This window comes from Hyperolius riggenbachi, chromosome 10 (assembly GCF_040937935.1).
Source record: "Hyperolius riggenbachi isolate aHypRig1 chromosome 10, aHypRig1.pri, whole genome shotgun sequence".
NCBI lineage: Eukaryota > Metazoa > Chordata > Amphibia > Anura > Hyperoliidae > Hyperolius > Hyperolius riggenbachi.
The window spans coordinates 79,627,004-79,645,922 of NC_090655.1; the positions used below are offsets into that span (position 1 = coordinate 79,627,004).

Sequence of the window (18,919 nt, forward strand, 5' to 3'; positions counted from 1 at the left end):
TAAACTTATCATGCCTAAACTGAGTTTAGGCATGATAAAGGGCTTTTCACCAGCGTGCTAACTGTTAGCACCGCTTTGTGAATCAGGCCCATAGGGCTTGATTCACAAAGCGGTGCTAACAGTTAGCACGCTGGTGAAAAGCCCTTTATCATGCCTAAACTCAGTTTAGGCATGATAAGTTTAGGTGTGATAAGTTTAGGTGTGATAAGTTTAGGCATGATAAGTTTAGGTGTGATAAGTTTAGGCATGATAAGTTTAAGCGCCAACTGCGTTAGCACCGCAGTGCACAGCTGATCAAAAGTTTTACGCTAGCAAAGACTGGTGCACTTTGTATAAAGTTTAATGGCGCTGCTTTGCGTGCGGGACTTTGCAAGCGATCTAAACTTATCTAAACTTAGCATGCCTAAACTTATCACACCTAAACTTATCACACCTAAACTTATCACGCCTTAACTGGCTTTTCACCAGCATGGTGCAATGGTTATCATGCCTAAAGTCTTTTAGGCATGCTAACTGGGTTAGCACCGCTTTGTGAATCGAGCCCATAGTGTTTATAGTTGATTTGCTCGACCACCCACACCACTGCTTGGTAATATTTTGTGAGGAGAAGGGAGTGTCACTTTACTGTGGCAGAAGCCAGGTCTCAAACACTGCAAAAGCAAAGTCCACAGACCTGGTCACCGATAACACAATTCTTTTCCTCTCTATGAAGCTATGCTGTACTAAAGCCAAACTGCCTTCTCTGGTAAGTGGAAAGCTTGCCAGTCCTACCAGTGCGTGGATACATAAATTACATTTCCATTTGTGATATTTCATATTTTCGTGATTAAAACAAAAATATATATATTTACAGCAGGTTTCATTTATAATGGAGATGGCCCTTGTAGAAGCAGATTAATGATTGTTCAAGAAAATATTACTATTCAGCAACAGGGTTCATTTTAGCAAAAAAGTGGAAGTCCCCTTTAATTTTAACATTCATATAACATTGTACAACTTTTTTAACCATCTTCCTTTTCCAGTCTAGATAAAACATATAAATATAAAATTGTAAACAAAGTTTTGAATTAAAAACAAATAATAAAATCACAGAAATGTGACAGCAGATATCAGCATCCTCCGATGACCATCGGTGGTAACAGGAATACAGGGCGGTCTTTCCCTCACTGTCAGGAGACCATTGGCAACGGTTTAGAAAATGTTAATGTAACATTTCCATGATTAGGGTAGAGTCCTTGTTTATGTGTCTTCTATGCTCAGATTCGGATTCCCAAAATAGACTTTCTTATATAAAAAGTAAAGATTCACAAAAATAAATAATGTCAAGTTTCTCCATAACCCATCCTGGAATAGTGAAGACCTTGCAGTTAGAGGACAGTGTAATCCGTCTCCATTTTGAGAGTCTCTGTCCCAGCCACACCCTGGTAGAGCTCTGGCACTACCAGTTCTGGGATCTGTAACACCGTCCTATCATTGGAGGCTTTCTTCCCGATTTCCAAGCGCTTACACAGTTCTGGAAGGGAAATCCTATCAGACGCCTTCCACGCCCAACATGCTTTCATTATGTTATACCTGTAAAGTAGAAGGTAGAAAGGTCATCTGTAAGTGTTACAACCTCAGAAATAAAGACCGCAAGAGGCTTAGTGAATAATTATTGCAGTAAGGAATATGTAATAGTTATGTATTAGCTCATCTGCCTACTTACTTATTTGCATCTCTCCTCTGCCTAACACTAACCTCTCCTCTCCTATGCACAGCACTAGCCTTTAGTGTTAGAAATCGAAGAGGAGAGGGAAGGATAGTGTTAGGCCGAGTAGAGGAGATGTTAGTGTTAGGCAGAGAGGATGGTAGTGCTAGGCAGAATTGAGCAGAAGTTAGTGTTAGGCATTGGAGAGGGAAGGTTAGTGTCAGGCACAGGAGAGGGGGAGGTTAGTGTAAACCAGATTACAGCAAAAGTTAGTGTTAGGCAGAAGAGAGGGGAGGGTTAGCATTAGGCATTGGAGATGGAAATTTAGAGTTAGGCATCGGAGAGGAAAAGTTAGTGTTATGTATGAGACAGAAGAGTTTAGTGTTAGGAAGAGAAGAGGATAGTTTTAGTCAAAGGAGTGGGGAGGTTAGTGTTAAGTATTGGAGAGGAGATGCCACTGACTAATTTAGTATAGCTTGTGTAGGCATCGGAGATGGAAATTTAGAGTTAGGCATCGGAGAGGAAAAGTTTGTGCTATGCATGAGAGAGAAGAGGTTAGTGTTAGGCAGAGAAGAGGGTAGTGTTAGTCAAAGGAGTGGGGAGGTTAGCGTTAGGCATTGTCACTGACAAATTTAGTATAGCTTGTGTACACAATTTAACTTATGGCATCGACTATTTCCAATTGCTGATAAAAAAAAGTAATGATGACAGAAAGAAAAGGTGTAATCTGAAAAAGAAAATGCCTTTGGTTTACAAACATTTTATGGTTCACAAGACTGATGGTTAGGCATCGGAGAGGAAAAGTCGGCCCGAACGGTTCGCCGACGAACGGGAATCGGCGAACTTCCGTGGTTCGCGATCGCGGAGAACTGCTAACTTTTTCTGAATTTCGATTCGCCCCTATACTACATCATTAGGATCAACTTTGACCCTCTACATCACAGTCAGCAGGCACATTGTAGCCAATCAAGCTACACTCCCTCCTGGAGGCCCCCCCCCCCTTTATAAAAGGCAGGCAGCGTCAGGCATTTCACTCACTCGTGTGCCTGCAGTAATTAGAGAAGGGAGAGCTGCTGCAGAGAGAGATATAGGGAAAGCTTAGTTAGGCTCTTGTAGGCTTGTTAGCTTGCTCCTTGCTGATCTTTATTGCTAAAAAAGCACCCCTCAACAGCTCTTTTGAGAGCTAATCTTGTTCTTGTGATCTATTTTTTTTTTGTGGCCCACTTGCATTATATACAGCCCTGTCAGTCAGTCGCAGCTGGCCTTTGGCCCCTTGGGGGTAATTCCTACTGTGCCACTGCCAGGTCCAGCACATTCAGTGACTACCTGTGTGTGTGACAGGCAGCTGCATATTTGTAATCCCAATCACTGCACCTGTTCATCTACCTAACTACCTACGTGAGCGCACGCATTGTTAATACCACCAGTCATTGCACCTGTCCACGGTACGTGTGTGTGTGTGTGTGTGTGTGTGTGTGTGTGTGTGTGTGTGTGAGACAGTTGCACATTTGTAATAACAATCACTGCATACCCACCTGTTCAGTGCACCTACCTACCTATGTGAGCGCACGCAGTTTTATATACCACCACCAGTCGCTGCACCTGTTCACGGTACCTGTGTGTGTGACAGCTGCACATTTGTAATACCAGTCACTGCATACCTGTTCACTGCACCTGTGTGACCACACACTGTTTTATATACCAGTCCGTGCATACCTGTTAACTGCACCTGTGTAACCACACATTGTTGTACCAGCAGTCACTGCAAACTGTTCACTGCACCTGTGTAACCGCACATTGTTGTACCAGCAGTTACTGCAACCTGTGTAACCGCACATTGTTGTACCAGCAGTCACTGCAACCTGTTCACTGCACCTGTGTAACCATACATTGTATTAGTCAAGTCAGTGCATACCTTTCACTTCATCCCCCCAATATGGACAAAACAAAAGGTAGAGCCAGAGGCAGGCCACCTGGCAGGTCTGTTCGAGGTCGCGCTGACGTGATTTCGTGTGGCCCTCAACCAAAGTACAGTGTACAGAAGAAGGCACGTGCCATCAACCCCCAATATTGTCAGGACGTAGTTGACTATGTAACACAGAACACCTCATCTTTCTCAGCTTCCGCACAGAAGCGTGACATATCTTCCTCCTCCTGCTCTGATTCTGGCACCCCACTTAACACTGTCAGCAGCCATCACCAAAGTGCCATCATCACAGGGCTCAGCGGTGTGGACATTTTTTTGTGTGTCTGCCTCAAATGAGAGCAATGCCATCTGTACTCTCTGCAACTGAAAATTGAGCCGTGGAAAGACCAAGACCCGCGTAGGGACAACTACCTTACGAAGGCACATGGTTACAAAGCACAAACTGCAATGGGATGACCACCTGAGGAAAAGCAGCACACAAAAGCAAAGCCACACACCGCAGTGGAAGATACCAGGCTGAATTATTTCTCAAAAAAGGCGATACCTAAACTGTACTGTGATGTTGAAAGGCAAGTGATGACATCTCTGGCACACAGTGTTGGGTCAAGGGTCCATCTGACCATGGATGCCTGGTCTGCAAAGCACGCTCAGGCCTGCCCGAAGACTAAGTCAGTCCCCACACACAGCATCTCTGCCTGCAGGCTGTGTGACTGCCTGCCCCAAGAATAAGTCGGTCGCCACACAGCATCTCTGCCGGCAGGCCGCTTAACTGCCTTCTCCGCCACCACCAACAGTGTCCAGGACTCCAGGCGGATTCCTGAATTTTTAAGGCTAGCACGTGTGTCAATTCCCCGTCGTGATCGTTACCTTGCTGCGGTGAAGGGGCTTGCATATCACAATGAAGCAATGACCGCTGGCTATATGAGTGTGTTGGGGTTGGGGGGCACACCTGACCCAAGAAGATAGATAATAAGGTTGTTGCTTCATTGTGGACAGGCCAAATTCGATCAGCTGAACACTCAGTCACTGTTCTGTCATTCAGCTACCTCAGCCTGACCATATGGGCTTGAACGCCATCGCCTGCACTCTGGCCATGGTGCGCACCAGTCCAGCACGGCCGTCACTACACAAACAGCTGTTTGCGGTGCGTTATACAGTGAGTTTAGTCTGTCAGTGTGAAGCAGTACACCAATTACACTACCTGATTGATGTATACACAACATGCAAGATGTTTTAAAGCACTTTAGGCCTCCAATTTAGCAATAAAATGCAATTTCTACCCTTAAAACGCTGCTGTGCGTCAAATCCTGATTTTTCCCAGGGACTTTTGGCATGTATCCCACTCCGCCATGCCCCCCTCCAGGTGTTAGACCCCTTCAAACATCTTTTCCATCACTTTTGTGGCCAGCATAAATGTTTCTAGTTTTCAAAGTTCGCCTCCCCATTGAAGTCTATTGCTGTTCGGGGAAGTTCGCAGGTTCGCGAACTTTTGCGGAAGTACACGTTCGGGGTTCACAAACCGAAAATCGGAGGTTCGGGCCATCTCTACTGATGGTATGGCGGGAATGTGATTGGAGGGGGGGTATGGCGGGTATGTGATTGTAGGTGGAGCATGGCGGAAATGTGATTGGAGATGGGTCATGGCGGAAATGTGATTGGAGGTAGGGCATGGCGGGAATGTGATTGGAGGTGGATCATGTTGGGAATGTAATTAGATGTGGTGCATGGCAGGAATGTGATTGGAGGTGGGGCATGGTGGGAATGTGTTTGGAGGTGGGGAATGGCAGGAATGTGATTGGAGGTAGGGCATGGCGGGAATGTGATTGGAGGTGGATCATGTTGGGAATGTGATTAGATGTGGGGCATGGCAGGAATGTGATTAGATGTGGGGCATGGCAGGAATGTGATTGGAGGTAGGGCATGGTGGGAATGTGTTTGGAGGTGGGGCATGGTGGGAATGTGATTGGAGGTGGGGCATGGTGGGAATGTGATTGGAGGTGGGGCATGGCAGGAATGTGATTGGAGGTGGGGCATGGTGGCAATGTGTTTGGAGGTGGGGAATGGCAGGAATGTGATTGGAGGTGGGGATGGGAATGTGTTTTGTTCAAATATTTTTTACAAATATGTTCACAGCAGGTCTTCTGCCCATGCTTTTCTGTGGGCCTGATCACAAGGTAGGTTTTTACCAGATAAGAGTTTATCCTGTTGCGAGATTGTAATCAACATTTCTGACTAATCAACATTTCCTTGTTTAGCCCCCTTTTCATGTTCTTCCTCTGTAGTGCTCCCTATTTTAGTAGAATGCATTGCTGTTTCTTATGATAGATTCCACAATTATAGCGCACGACTATAACAGGGCTCTTTAGGTTACTGCTTCACATAGTGGTTTATTATTATATTAATTGATAACAAACCCCCACCCCCCAATTTAGCCTTTCTTTATATAGAGGAGCCTAGGCGGTACTTACTACTGGAGTCAGGAAGGAATTTTTCCCTTTTGGGGCTAATTGGACCATGCTTTGTAAGGGTTTTTTCGCCTTCCTCTGGATCAACAGGGATATGTGAGGGAGCAGGCTGGAGATGTACTTTGTACTGGTTGAACTCGATGGACGTATGTCTTTTTTCAACCAAAATAACTATGTAACTATGACTTGCACAGTTGTTACAGATCGCTGATGTGATACCCTACATCCGATATATGCTATACTTTGATACACTCAACAAACCACTGGAGCAGGTACAGGGAATTTGATATGCTGGAAAATGTGGCTGGTTCCGTCATTGTGTAAACAGACCCTGAGATCTATCTATGCATACGTATAGGTATGCCGCTGGTGAATTGGGCGCAGGGTCTGTTAATTAACTACTCACCCTGCTGCTGCTCAAATTCCAGGCAGTGTTAAATACTATTCCCCCCCCCCCCCCCCCCTTAATCGTAGTAACTCGGAGGGAGTAATAATTCAGGGTCAGGCAATCGCTGGAAGACCGAATTGCCCTTACATGGCCCGTGCACTTTAGCATTACTGCTACAGCAGCACCCAGCTTTAGTGCTGAGCACCGAAACCATCTGCTTCCTATTGGTATCATGGTAGAAAGATAAAATTCATAACATAACACTGCCAACAATCCAAGAACACTTAGACGGGTTATTTGAAAGCAATGGTATAATAAGAATTTGAGATGGTTACTTACAAAGTCTGTTTGCAGGTAGAAGGTCTCTTTATGATGTTACCCCGCTGTAAGTGCTGCAGGATACTCGAAGGAGGAACCTCTGGATATGGAGGAGCACCTAAAAGAAAGGCAAATATTTGTGTGACAAGAAAAGCATTAGCTCTAGCAGGACGTTTTTATAAGTCAGGTTGTCATAAAGTGGTTAAGGGTCCCTTTAAAGAGGTGATCAAAAATGATCTCCTTAAGAGAAAACTCGGGATAAAAAGCTGAATAGCATATGGGCCTGCAATTAAAAAGTACTAAAAAAAAAAATAGATGAAAAGGTACTGTTGAAATTATTTTCTTGCTTGCTGGAGCCATTTTATTGATAAGATATGAAATATCACCTAGGAGAAAACTTAAGAGAAAATGTAAATTGTAGGGGTGGGACGACGAATCCTGCGAATCCACGAATCCATCGAATATTAGGAAATATTCGAGATTTGTGGATTCGAATCCCGACGCCATTTTCCACTATACGAATCCGCCGAATCCCGACGCTGCATCGCCGCGCATCCGCCGCTTGCACTTGTCCTCCTCCGACCCCCCCGCGCCTCCTCCGCCCGCCCGCATACTGTATCAACTCACCTATCCATAGCGGAGCGCAGAGCGGCAGACCTCTCGCTGACTTCCTGGTTCCCCCTAGTGACCGGCTCTTACAATGACATCATCAGTAAGAGCCGGTCCGGCCACTAGAGGGAACAGGGAAGTAACGAAGAGGTCTGCCACTCTGCGCTCCACGGGAAAGGTGAGTAGATTCTTATGCAGGGGTGAGCAGATGGAGGCACGGGGGACGGAGGGGGCCGTGGGGGGGGTTGGTGGTGAGCGGAGGAGGCACGGGGGGCGGGGGGGGTTCTACCTACCGGTTACTATCCTTACCTACCTAAATACAGGCCGCTATACCTACCTACCTACAGGCCGCTATACCTACCTACCTACCTACAGGCCCCTATACCTTTCCTAAAGGCCCCCTATACCTACCTAAAGGCCCCCTATACGTATGTACCTACCTACCTACCTAAAGGCCCCTATACCTACCTAAAGGCCCCTATACCTACCTACCTACCTAAAGGCCCCTATACCTACCTACCTACCTACAGGCCACTATACCTACCTACAGGCCTCAATACCTACCTACCCACCTACCTACAGGCCCCCTATACGTACCTACCTACCTACCTAAAGGCCCCTATACCTACCTACCTACCTACCTAAAGGCCCCTATACCTACCTACCTACCTACAGGCCACTATACCTACCTACAGGCCTCAATACCTACCTACCCACCTACCTACAGGCCCCCGATACGTACCTACCTACCTAAAGGCACCTATACCTACCTACCTACCGGACACTATACCTACCTACAGGCAACTATACCTGCGTACGTACAAAAAGGGCGCCTGGACAAAAAGGGCGCGGGGTGTAAACTCTAAATAATAATTAATCATTAATAGGGTTTATAAATGTAGTGTGCTATATTTCGTTTACAAATAATGTTTAACAAAATTATAAATCATTAAATAATGTTTATGAAATCGGAAATTGTGAAAACGTTAATCTTCCCTGTTTCAAAAGTTAAACTTATAATTACGTTTATAAAAAAACCAATAATATATGTTTAATTGTTATAATTGTATATTATTGTGAATAACAGTCATTTATGGTTTGTTCTTATAATAAAATCTGAAAATATTGTTTATAAAGATGATATAAATATAACTACGTTCGTAATAAGTGTTGTAATACATTAGTAATTATTACTAAAATTTTACTAAAACTATACCTAAGCCTACTCTTACACAGAACCCTACCTGTACCTATCCCTAACCCCTAGACTCCCCTGTTGGTGCCTAAACCTAAGACCCCCCTGTTGGTGCCTAAACCTAAGACCCCCCTGTTGGTGCCTAAACCTAAGACCCCCCCTGTTGGTGCCTAAGTAACCCTCCCTGTACCTACCCCTAACCCCTAGACCCCCCTGTTGGTGCCTAAACCTAAGACCCCCCTGTTGGTGCCTAAACCTAAGACCCCCCTGTTGGTGCCTAAACCTAAGACCCCCCTGTTGGTGCCTAAACCTAAGACCCCCCTGTTGGTGCCTAAACCTAAGACCCCCCTGTTGGTGCCTAAACCTAAGACCCCCCTGTTGGTGCCTAAACCTAAGACCCCCCTGTTGGTGCCTGAACCTAAGACCCCCCTGTTGGTGCCTAAGTAACCCTCCCTGTACCTACCCCTAACCCCTAGACCCCCCTCTTGGTGCCTAAACCTAAGACCCCCCTGTTAATGCCTAAACCTAAGACCCCCCTGTTAATGCCTAAACCTAAGACCCCCCTGTTGGTGCCTAAACCTAAGACCCCCCTGTTAATGCCTAAACCTAAGACCCCCCTGTTGGTGCCTAAACCTAAGACCCCCCTGTTGGTGCCTAAACCTAAGACCCCCCTTTATTATGTGGATAATTATGTTTTACTAATTGTGGATTAAAAAAATATTTTGCAATTTACGTTACGTACTGATCGCTTTATTTTGTGAATAATAATGTTTTACAAACAGTAAGGGATAAAACTTTAAATAATGTTTTAATTATTTAAATAAGATAAATATGTTTAGTATTTTCATAAACGTTATTCGGCACGGGTGCATTTTATAAACGTAAATCACCACAAGTTCAGTTATAAATCATTAAACAGCTCCGGGCGCCGTTTGTAAACTTTATTTAGCTCCTGGCGCCGTTTATAAACTTTATTTAGCTCCGGCGCCCTTTTTTCCTACCCGGCGCCCATTAAACGCTATTTATTATGGGAGTGAATGGCGGCGCCCTTTTTGTCCACTAGCGGCATGCGCCCTTTTTTCCCAGCTCCACTATACCTACCTACAGGCCGCTATACCTACCTACCTACCTACAGGCCGCTATACCCACCTACCTACAGGCCCCTATATCTACCTAAAGGCCTCCTATACCTACCTAAAGGCCCCTATACCTACCTACCTACCTACCTACAGGCCACTATACCTACCTACAGGCCTCAATACCTACCTACCCACCTACCTACAGGCCCCCTATACGTACCTACCTACCTAAAGGCACCTATACCTACCTACCTACCGGACACTATACCTACCTACAGGCCGCTATACCTACCTACCTACCTACAGGCCGCTATACCCACCTACCTACAGGCCGCTATACCCACCTACCTACAGGCCCCTATATCTACCTAAAGGCCCCCTATACCTACCTAAAGGCCCCTATACCTACCTAAAGGCCCCCTATACGTACCTACCTACCTACCTAAAGGCCCCTATACCTACCTAAAGGCCCCTATACCTACCTACCTACCTAAAGGCCCCTATACCTACCTACCTACCTACAGGCCACTATATCTACCTACAGGCCTCAATACCTACCTACCTACCCACCTACCTACAGGCCCCCTATACCTACCTACCTACCTAAAGGCACCTATACCTGCCTACCTACATACCTATCTATACTTAAGGCCCTATACCCTGCTACCTATACTGAAGGTCCCTTTACCTACCTACCTACCTACCTACCTAAAGGCCCCTATACCTACCTACCTACATACCTACCTATACTTAAAGCCCTATACCCTGCTACCTATACTGAAGGTCCCTTTACCTACCTACCTACCTACCTACCTAAAGGCCCCTATACCCTGCTACCTAACTACATACCTACCTATACTTAAGGCCCTATACCCTGCTACCTATACTGAAGGTCCCTTTACCTACCTACCTAAAGGCCCCTATACCTACCTACATACCTACCTATAATTAAGGCCCTATACCCTGCTACCTATACTGAAGGTCCCTTTACCTACCTACCTACCTACCTAAAGGCCCCTATACCTACCTACATACCACCTACCTATACTTAAGGCCCTATACCCTGCTACCTATACTGAAGGTCCCTTTACCTACCTTCCTACCTATACTGAAGGCACATATACCCTGCTACCTATACTGAAGGCACATATACCCTGCTACCGATACTGAAGGCCCCTACACCTAGTTACCTACCAATACTGAAAGCACATGTACTGTGCTACCTATACTGATGGCCCCTATACCTTGCTACCGATACTGAAAGCACATGTACCTTGCTACCGATACTGAAGGCCTCTATACCCTGCTACCTACCTATACTGAAGGCACATATACCCTGCTACCTATACTGAAGGCCCATATACCCTGCTACCTATACTGAAGGCCCATATACCCTGCTACCTATACTAGAGTGACCATATTTTTGTGGGTCCAACCTGGGACGGGGGGGGGGGGGGCGTGGGGGGGGGGGGGGGCGGCGTGCGCAGCGCGCCGCGGCGAAAAGTGGGAAGGAGTGAGGAGCACGCAGCGGCGAAGACTGGGGGAGGGGCGCCGAAAAAATGGGCGTGGTCATGACATTGTATGGGCGGAGCTAACGTAATGATGTAACAGCGAGGCATAAGAAAGCAGTGTTTACGCCATGATGTGGACAAACGAGACTTTGTATCATGGGTGTGCAGAAACTGTGTGATGCTAATAGTATACCGTAAACACAAAGCAGCAAACATAGCCATCTATGACCATTAAATAATAAATGCAGTAACAGTTACCCCGGACACCAGAAAATAAACGCAATAGGCAACATGTCAGTATAAAATAAATGCAATGCGGGCAAACATGTCAGTACAAAATAAACGCAATGCGGGCAACATGTCAGTACAAAATAAACGCACTGCGGCCAAACATTTCACCAGAAAAGAAACGCACTGCGGGCAAACATTTCACCAGAAAAGAAACGCACTGCGGCCAAACATTTCACCAGAAAAGAAACGCAATGCGGGCAAACATTTCGCCAGAAAAGAAACGCACTGCGGGCAAACATTTCGCCAGAAAAGAAACGCAATGCGGGCAAACATTTCGCCAGAAAAGAAACGCACTGCGGGCAAACATTTCGCCAGAAAAGAAACGCAATGCGGGCAAACATTTCGCCAGAAAAGAAACGCACTGCGGCCAAACATTTCACCAGAAAACAAACGCAATGCGGCAAACATTTCGCCAGAAAAGAAACGCACTGCGGGCAAACATTTCGCCAGAAAAGAAACAATGCGGGCAAACATTTCACCTGGAAAAGAAACAATGCGGGCAAACATTTCACCTGGAAAAGAAACAATGCGGGCAAACATTTCACCTGGAAAAGAAACAATGCGGGCAAACATTTCACCTGGAAAAGAAACAATGCGGGCAAACATTTCACCTGGAAAAGAAACAATGCGGGCAAACATTTCACCTGGAAAAGAAACAATGCGGGCAAACATTTCACCTGGAAAAGAAAGCATTTACTCACCTGGCAGAAGTGTCCGGCCTCTGGCGCGCTGCTCCGTCCCGGGACCATCTTCCTCCTCCTGCTCTGGTCTCCCGCGCTGACAGGGCTACGGCAAGATGGCGCCCGAAGCCCTGTACTAGTGACACAAATAGGTCTCCTGTACAGGGCTTCGGCAGCCATCTTGCCGTAGCCCTGCTCGCCTGCCGGTGTCGGAAACAGACACCGGAAGAGGAGGCTGGAGCGGGGCTGCGGGCAATGAACTGGCACGGCGTCTATAGACGCCGCTGCCAGTTCATTGAGGAGAGAGTGGCCAGAGTCCCGAGGCCGGGACGTCCCGCTGCTGAAAGCGGGACGTTTCCCGGGACCTCATTAAGCCTGGGACAGCGGACCCCGAATCCGGGACGTGTCCCGGGCAATCCGGGACGTCTGGTCACTCTACCTATACTGAAGGCCCATATACCCTGCTACCTATACTGAAGGCCCATATACCTTGCTACCTATACTGCAGGCCCCTATACCTTGCTACCTATACTGAAAGCTACCAATATTGAAGGCACCCATACCTAGCTAGCTATACTGAAGGCACCTTTACCTCGCTACCTATGCCTGGGTACCTATACTGCGGGCAACTATACCACGGATCGCACAATTCTTATGTGCAGGATTCGTTAGATTCGGGATTCGAAAGGTTCGAGATGTTCGAGAACCTTTTTAGATTCGGATCCAGATTCGGATTCGAAGAAATTGTGGATTCGTCCCATCCCTAGTAAATTGAATAAGGCCTTTTTTGGGGTGGGGGGGTTGGTGGTGTTCGCCCATAGGGTGTAGGAGAAAATATGTGATAAAGTTACCTCTAACTCTTTGAATGTCATTTTTCAGTAATAAGAGTATTAACGTCGATAATAAATGATAGTACTAAAGTAAGGCCTCTTTTCCATGGACTGTTGAGCTGTGTGCTCAGCAAGCAGTTACCAGGCAGCAGCGAGCAGTTACCAGGCAGCAGCGAGCAGTTGTGAGAGTTTGAGAGGCATTTCACTGCCTGTAAACAGTTAGTGGAAAAGAGGCCTAAAAGTAAGTAAAGGTACCAGGCATGCATAATTAAGGCATATTCTGGTATGGGGTAAAGGCAGGCAAGCTATAGTCCCATGAAAACTAAAGAGGTAGGAACTAACTGTATTTAAAAGGAAAGAGGGGGAGATGTTTAATGGTTCAGAGCAGGAAGTAAAGTTGAGGTGCACCATGGAAGGGAGGAAGTGGTTTCATGGACTTTAGCATAAAAAGTATTCAATAGAAGGCAGAACTGAAAGTAACCGAATGACCTGAATATTAAACTTATCAACAGCTAGCGTTGTGTTTGCAGTTCTTATCGCTCCGTGTAAACTGGAGTGTTATTACATGCAATGTCACACCCATTACATTCTGAACAAGGAAATTCAAAGCTTGCCAACATGATTTCATGAAAACACAGCTCAGTCCAGACATTCCTGGATTCAACTGGACCCACTGATTTTAGGTAGATCATATCACACTGAAAGAATCTACTTCAAATTTCCTTTTCTCTCTGAAATCAATCAGTAATCTCCTCAACTATTCTCTGGGGTGTTTCTGTAGGGGCAGGTATAAATCCCACTAGATTCACAAAATTCATTAGAATTGCTAGATTCTATGTGGCGATATTGATCTTTCAGATTAAATTAAGGGTGTGTACACACATTCAATTTTGATTGGCCAATTTTACCACCCCCATGTAGTTTGCTGGACAGAAAGGGGATGCAACGAGGTGCAACACCTTAAAGGATACGTCCAAGGTGATTTAAAAATAAAAATCCACTTACCTGGGGCTTCCTCCAGCCCCTGGCAGCCGTCCTGTGCCCTCGCCGCAGTTCCGGTGGCTCCCGGTCTCCTCCACTGCAGATGCTGACCTTGCCAGGTTGGCTTCCAGGTCGGCTTTTTCTGCGGCTCACGTGATCGCGCTGACGTCATCAGGACTGCCTGCGCAGTACAGTCAGGATGACGTCAGTGCGACCTTGTGAGCCGTACGGTGGAGCGCAGAAGAAGCCGACCGGGCAAGGTCAGCATCTGCAGCGGAGAAGACCGGGAGCCACCGGAGCTGCGGCGAGGGCACAGGACGGCTGCCAGGGGCTGGATGAAGCTCCAGTTATGTGGATATTTATGTTTAAATTACCTTGGACGTATCCTTTAAGTGTAAATAGGTTGTAAACTGGTGATGTATATATTTCATCAAGCCGTTAGTAACCAAAAAAGACATCCGGCCCAAGCCTGACTCGGGGTTACAGCTAAGGAGGTAACTGTTATTTTTTACTTTTTGGGGTGGCTGCCAGCTCTACAACAGAGGAATGGAGTAAGCCTCATAAGGATCTAGATAGAGCAGTCTTTCTAAACCCTTCAAATAATGTTTGGATTACAAGGAACCCTGCATTAGTGGAGGTAGTGGGGATTTATTTTGCAGAAAGCAGGGCTAGGCCGAGGAAGAGGCGAGAGAGGCTCCAGCCTCAGGGCGCAGTGTAGGAGGGGGAGCAAAACTCACTCAGCTATCATTCCCCTATTGTGTTTGAAGCAGAGAGAAATAAGAAAAGGGGATACATGGCAGTGACTACAAGCCAGATAACTAGAGATTACGGTGTTGGGGTTTTGGGGGCCCTGGGGCACCTCTTATACTAATAGCAATCAGTGTGTGATGGCTGGGGTGGGAGGGATGGGGGGGCGCACTTTGTGTCACTCTCAGCCTTGGTTGCTGGAGGACCTTGTCCCAGCTCTGGTAGGAGACACGGTCTTTAAAAGAAGATGTGGCTAAAAACGTCTTTTTAACTGTAATAGGTTCCTTGTTTAGCCCCCTTTTCATGTTCTTCCTCTGTAGTGCTCCCTATTTTAGTAGAATGCATTGCTGTTTCTTATGATAGATTCCACAATTATAGCGCTCGACTATAACAGGGCTCTTTAGGTTACTGATTCACATAGTGGTGTATTATTATATTGATTGATGACCCCCCCCACCCAATTTAGCCTTTATTTTTATAGAGGAGCCAAGGCGGTACTTACTAGAAGGAAAAATGCCAGGGGACCCCTGCAATGTCCTCAAGAGAAAGCCTGATTCCCCCTCCCGTGGCAAGTATCTGATTTTCATGTCAGCTAAAGTCACAGGCGAGCTTTAAAGAGAACCAGAGACGTTGGGGGGGGGGGGGGGGAGCTCTTATACATACCTGGGGCTTCCTCCAGCCCCATACGCACGGATCGCTCCCACGCTGCCGTCCTCTGCTGCCTGGATCCGCCGGTACCGGGTCCCGTCATTGCCGCGAGTCGGCCGGCAGACGCGGCCAATTGTCCGCATCACACGGGGCACCCTCCTTATACGTACGCATGAGGCTGCCTACTGCGCAGCCTCATGCGTACGGGTATGGTGGGAGCCCCTGTGATGCGGACAATTGGCCGCGTCCGCCGGAAGTGACGGGACCCGGTACCGCCGATACAGGAAGCTGAGGATGGCGGCGTTGGGGCTGGAAGAAGCCCCAAGTATGTATAAAACCTTGTTCTATTTTTTATTCACATTCCTCTCTGGTTCCCTTTACGCATTTTACATTTGAAAAAGTGCATGAAAAAATGCTATGAAAATTATTCTGAGTATTTTCTTCCCTACTGGTTGTTTAAGAAGCATTTCATGACAAGATACAAAAAGATTACCTAGCAGAAAGAGTAAATTGCATATGGGTCTTGACATTTTCACACTTTATCAGTAACATGTCTTTTAACCTCCCTGGCATTCAATTTCCCCTGGATTTTTGTGCAAAAAGGGATCCAATGAATTTTCATAACCTTTTTTTCTGTAACTTGCCAAAATGTGTCACGCAAGGGTCTAGTATACAGTACAGAAGAGTATTGATGTGTATGCATATCAATACTGTTCACAGCATGTTTTGTATTGACGTGTATATCTGTCAATACCGCTAGCCACCAGCAAGAAAATACCTACTCCGAGTCATTTTGACAGCACTTTCTCACCTACTTTTTGATACGATTTCATTTGCAGAGTTCTGAAAAGTTATTTTAAACAGGAGATGAAAAATTATCTCCTAGGAGAAAACTTTGGAGAAAAGTGAATTGAATGAGGGCCTTTGTATAATTACACTAAATCGAATGAAAAGAATGGGGGTTAAATATGCAACACTGGCCACACCCCTTCCTCTCCATGCATGAAACAAATGATAGAAACAGTAATAATGATGATATCACTAATAGCAATTGTTGTATTAGTAAAAATTGAGGCTTTCACTTACCTAAAGTTATAATTTCATAAAGTAAAATCCCAAAGGACCATCTGAAAATAATCAACAAAAGAAATGTTATAAAATTATGAAGAGCAAGGTGTAATTACAGTGAACCATAACAGACACATACAAAGCATTTCCCTTACCTGAGGTTTCTAGCAGCCTCCTGCAGCTGCCCTGTGCCCTCACCATCCTGGGACGATGCTCCAGCCCCCCCCCCCCCGCGGCTCTGTTTGCCAACTCATCCCTTTAAATACTGACACATATGAATTATACAGATCTTGTGGCTAATTAGATGCGGTTTAGGCACCAATTATGTGCAAGTAGCCCCAGAACCTGCATTACTTAGATGTATCAATATTTAAAGGGATAAGTTGGCATCCCTGCACACGGCTAAGTTTTGTTTTCGGCGCCTGGCCTGCCGCCAATGCATTGCACCTGCAAATTTTCTTGTACTGCACATGCGTGGGACGGTGACATGAGTGTGAGCGAGGTCGTACACGGCCAGGTCCGTGCAGAAGCAGTGGACCGGCCCTGGCTGTGTACGGCCATTCCCACGAAAATGAAACTAAGCTGTGGCGGTGGACTGGAGCATCGTTCCAGGACGGCGAAAGCACAGGGTGGCTGCAGGGGGCTGGTAGAAGCCCCAGGTAGGCCCGGTTCACATTAGCGGTTGTTTGCCAAACGGACCGGATGACCTGACCGGATCCGGACCGGATCCGGATCGGAAACGGACGGTTCTGATCCGGATCCGATCCGGATCCGGTCAGGTTGCATCAGGTGGTAATCAGGATGCGATCCGGATCCGTTTGGCAAAATATACGTAAAAAAAAAAAAAAATGTTGGGGTCTGGGAGGTCAGCAGAAGGGGGACCTGTGGAATCAGGCCCTCTGCTGTTTAGCACTCACCTCCACCTCCGACATGCTGCCAACATCCTGCCAACACCTCCAGCTCGTGCTGCTCCACTCCAAAATGCTTGCCCATGTGTCCCCAGCCAATATCGCCGCAAAAATCCGCATAGGAAGTGGGGTAGAAGATCCGGATTTCTCAGCCAGTGTGTTGTGCGGCCTCCGGTTCCCATTTGTTTGTATTGGCCGGATGGTGCAGTCCGGCTCCGCCCCGGATACGGCTGCCGGAGGGGCCGGATGAAAAAATAGCGCATGTTGGAACGGAGGCCGGAGTCCGGATCCGGCCCAGATTCGGTCCGGCTCCGGTTCTGCAGAACGGACCCATGTGAACGGACGCATAGGCTTTAATTGCTATGCTGTGCGTCCGTTCCGTCCGTTCTGCAGGCGGTGCGGCTCCGGCACGGCGATTCCGGAGGGCCACCGCAAGTGTGAACCGGGCCTTAGTGAAACGCTTTTTTTATGCATCAGTTAAAGTGGACCTGAACTCTTGCACAGGACAAAAGGAAAACAGAGAAATGCACCCCCTCTATGTATTTAGCGAGTTTAGCCTGTTTAATTCCCCCTCATTACAAGTTGTAATCTGATCTCTCCCCGGTGTCACATGACTGTCGCAGCAAAGATGGCAGATAAGCTCATTTGATAGCACAGGCTGTTAACAATATGTCTGCTTCCATGAATCAGGAAGTATTGCAGATGTATTTTAGGATTTGCCTCAGCTGTACCAAAGAAATGTTTTTTGTTTAAAAGTTAATATGCCGTTCTGTATCTTTTAGAGCAGAAAGGCCGTTCTGAGTTCAGGCCTGCTTTAAAGGGGAACTGAAGAGAGAGGTATATGGAGGCTGTCATGTTTATATCCTTTTAGACAATACCAGTTGCCTGGCAGCCCTGCTGATCCTCTGCCTCTAATACTATTAGCCATAGCCCCTGAACAAGCATGCAGCAGATCAGGTGTTTCAGTGGTTCAGACTTATAAGTCTGATCTGACAAGACTAGCTGCATGCTTGTTTCTGGTTTTAATCAGATACTACTGCAGAGAAATAGACCAGCAGGGCTGCCAGGCAACTGGTATTGATTAAAAGGAAATAAACATGACAGCCTCCATATACCTCTCTCTTCAGTTCCCCTTTAAGGTTCACTTTGTGGAGACTGCAAGGGGAAGTGCACACACTGAACTACTGTACATGAGAAGATTTCAGCCTCCAGCTCTGGAAGGCGGTGCTAAAGGTGGATTCTAACACAGAGATCATATACGATTGGCCGTTGAAGAGAAGTGTGTTGCCGGCAAGCGGAGGTCACAACCGATCCATGGTTTTGAGGACATCCCAGTATAGCCCAACGCCCTTATTGCCCGGAGACTTTGGATGAGTTTTTTTCTTGTAAGGCCATTCGGATTTTTTTCATAGGAGTACATTATAATTCTGGAAGTCTCGTGATAATTTTGTTTGGTGGCCCCAGAGGCCGAAGCAGGTGGTTTCGGTGCATGGGGCTTAGTTCCAAAATTAGGCTTCCAATAGTAGTAATGCTATACTGGTGGGGCGTGTAAGAGCTCCGGGGATTGCCAGATCCCAAATTACATCT

The 18,919-nt window shown here is 46.6% G+C and overlaps 1 protein-coding gene across 1 annotated transcript in view; it reads right to left on the minus strand.

The window, feature by feature from the left end:
* Positions 1–440: 440 nt before the first annotated feature.
* The window catches only part of STYK1 (serine/threonine/tyrosine kinase 1), a 115,631-nt gene continuing 97,152 nt past the window's right edge, over positions 441–18,919 (minus strand). The window contains exons 8-10 of the mRNA XM_068255050.1: positions 16,443–16,483; positions 6,807–6,903; positions 441–1,572 (exon numbers count right to left, since the gene is read on the minus strand). Of these exons, the coding sequence (XP_068111151.1) occupies positions 1,368–1,572; positions 6,807–6,903; positions 16,443–16,483 (343 nt within the window). The 3' untranslated portion in view covers positions 441–1,367. The remainder of the gene's footprint in view (positions 1,573–6,806; positions 6,904–16,442; positions 16,484–18,919) is intronic.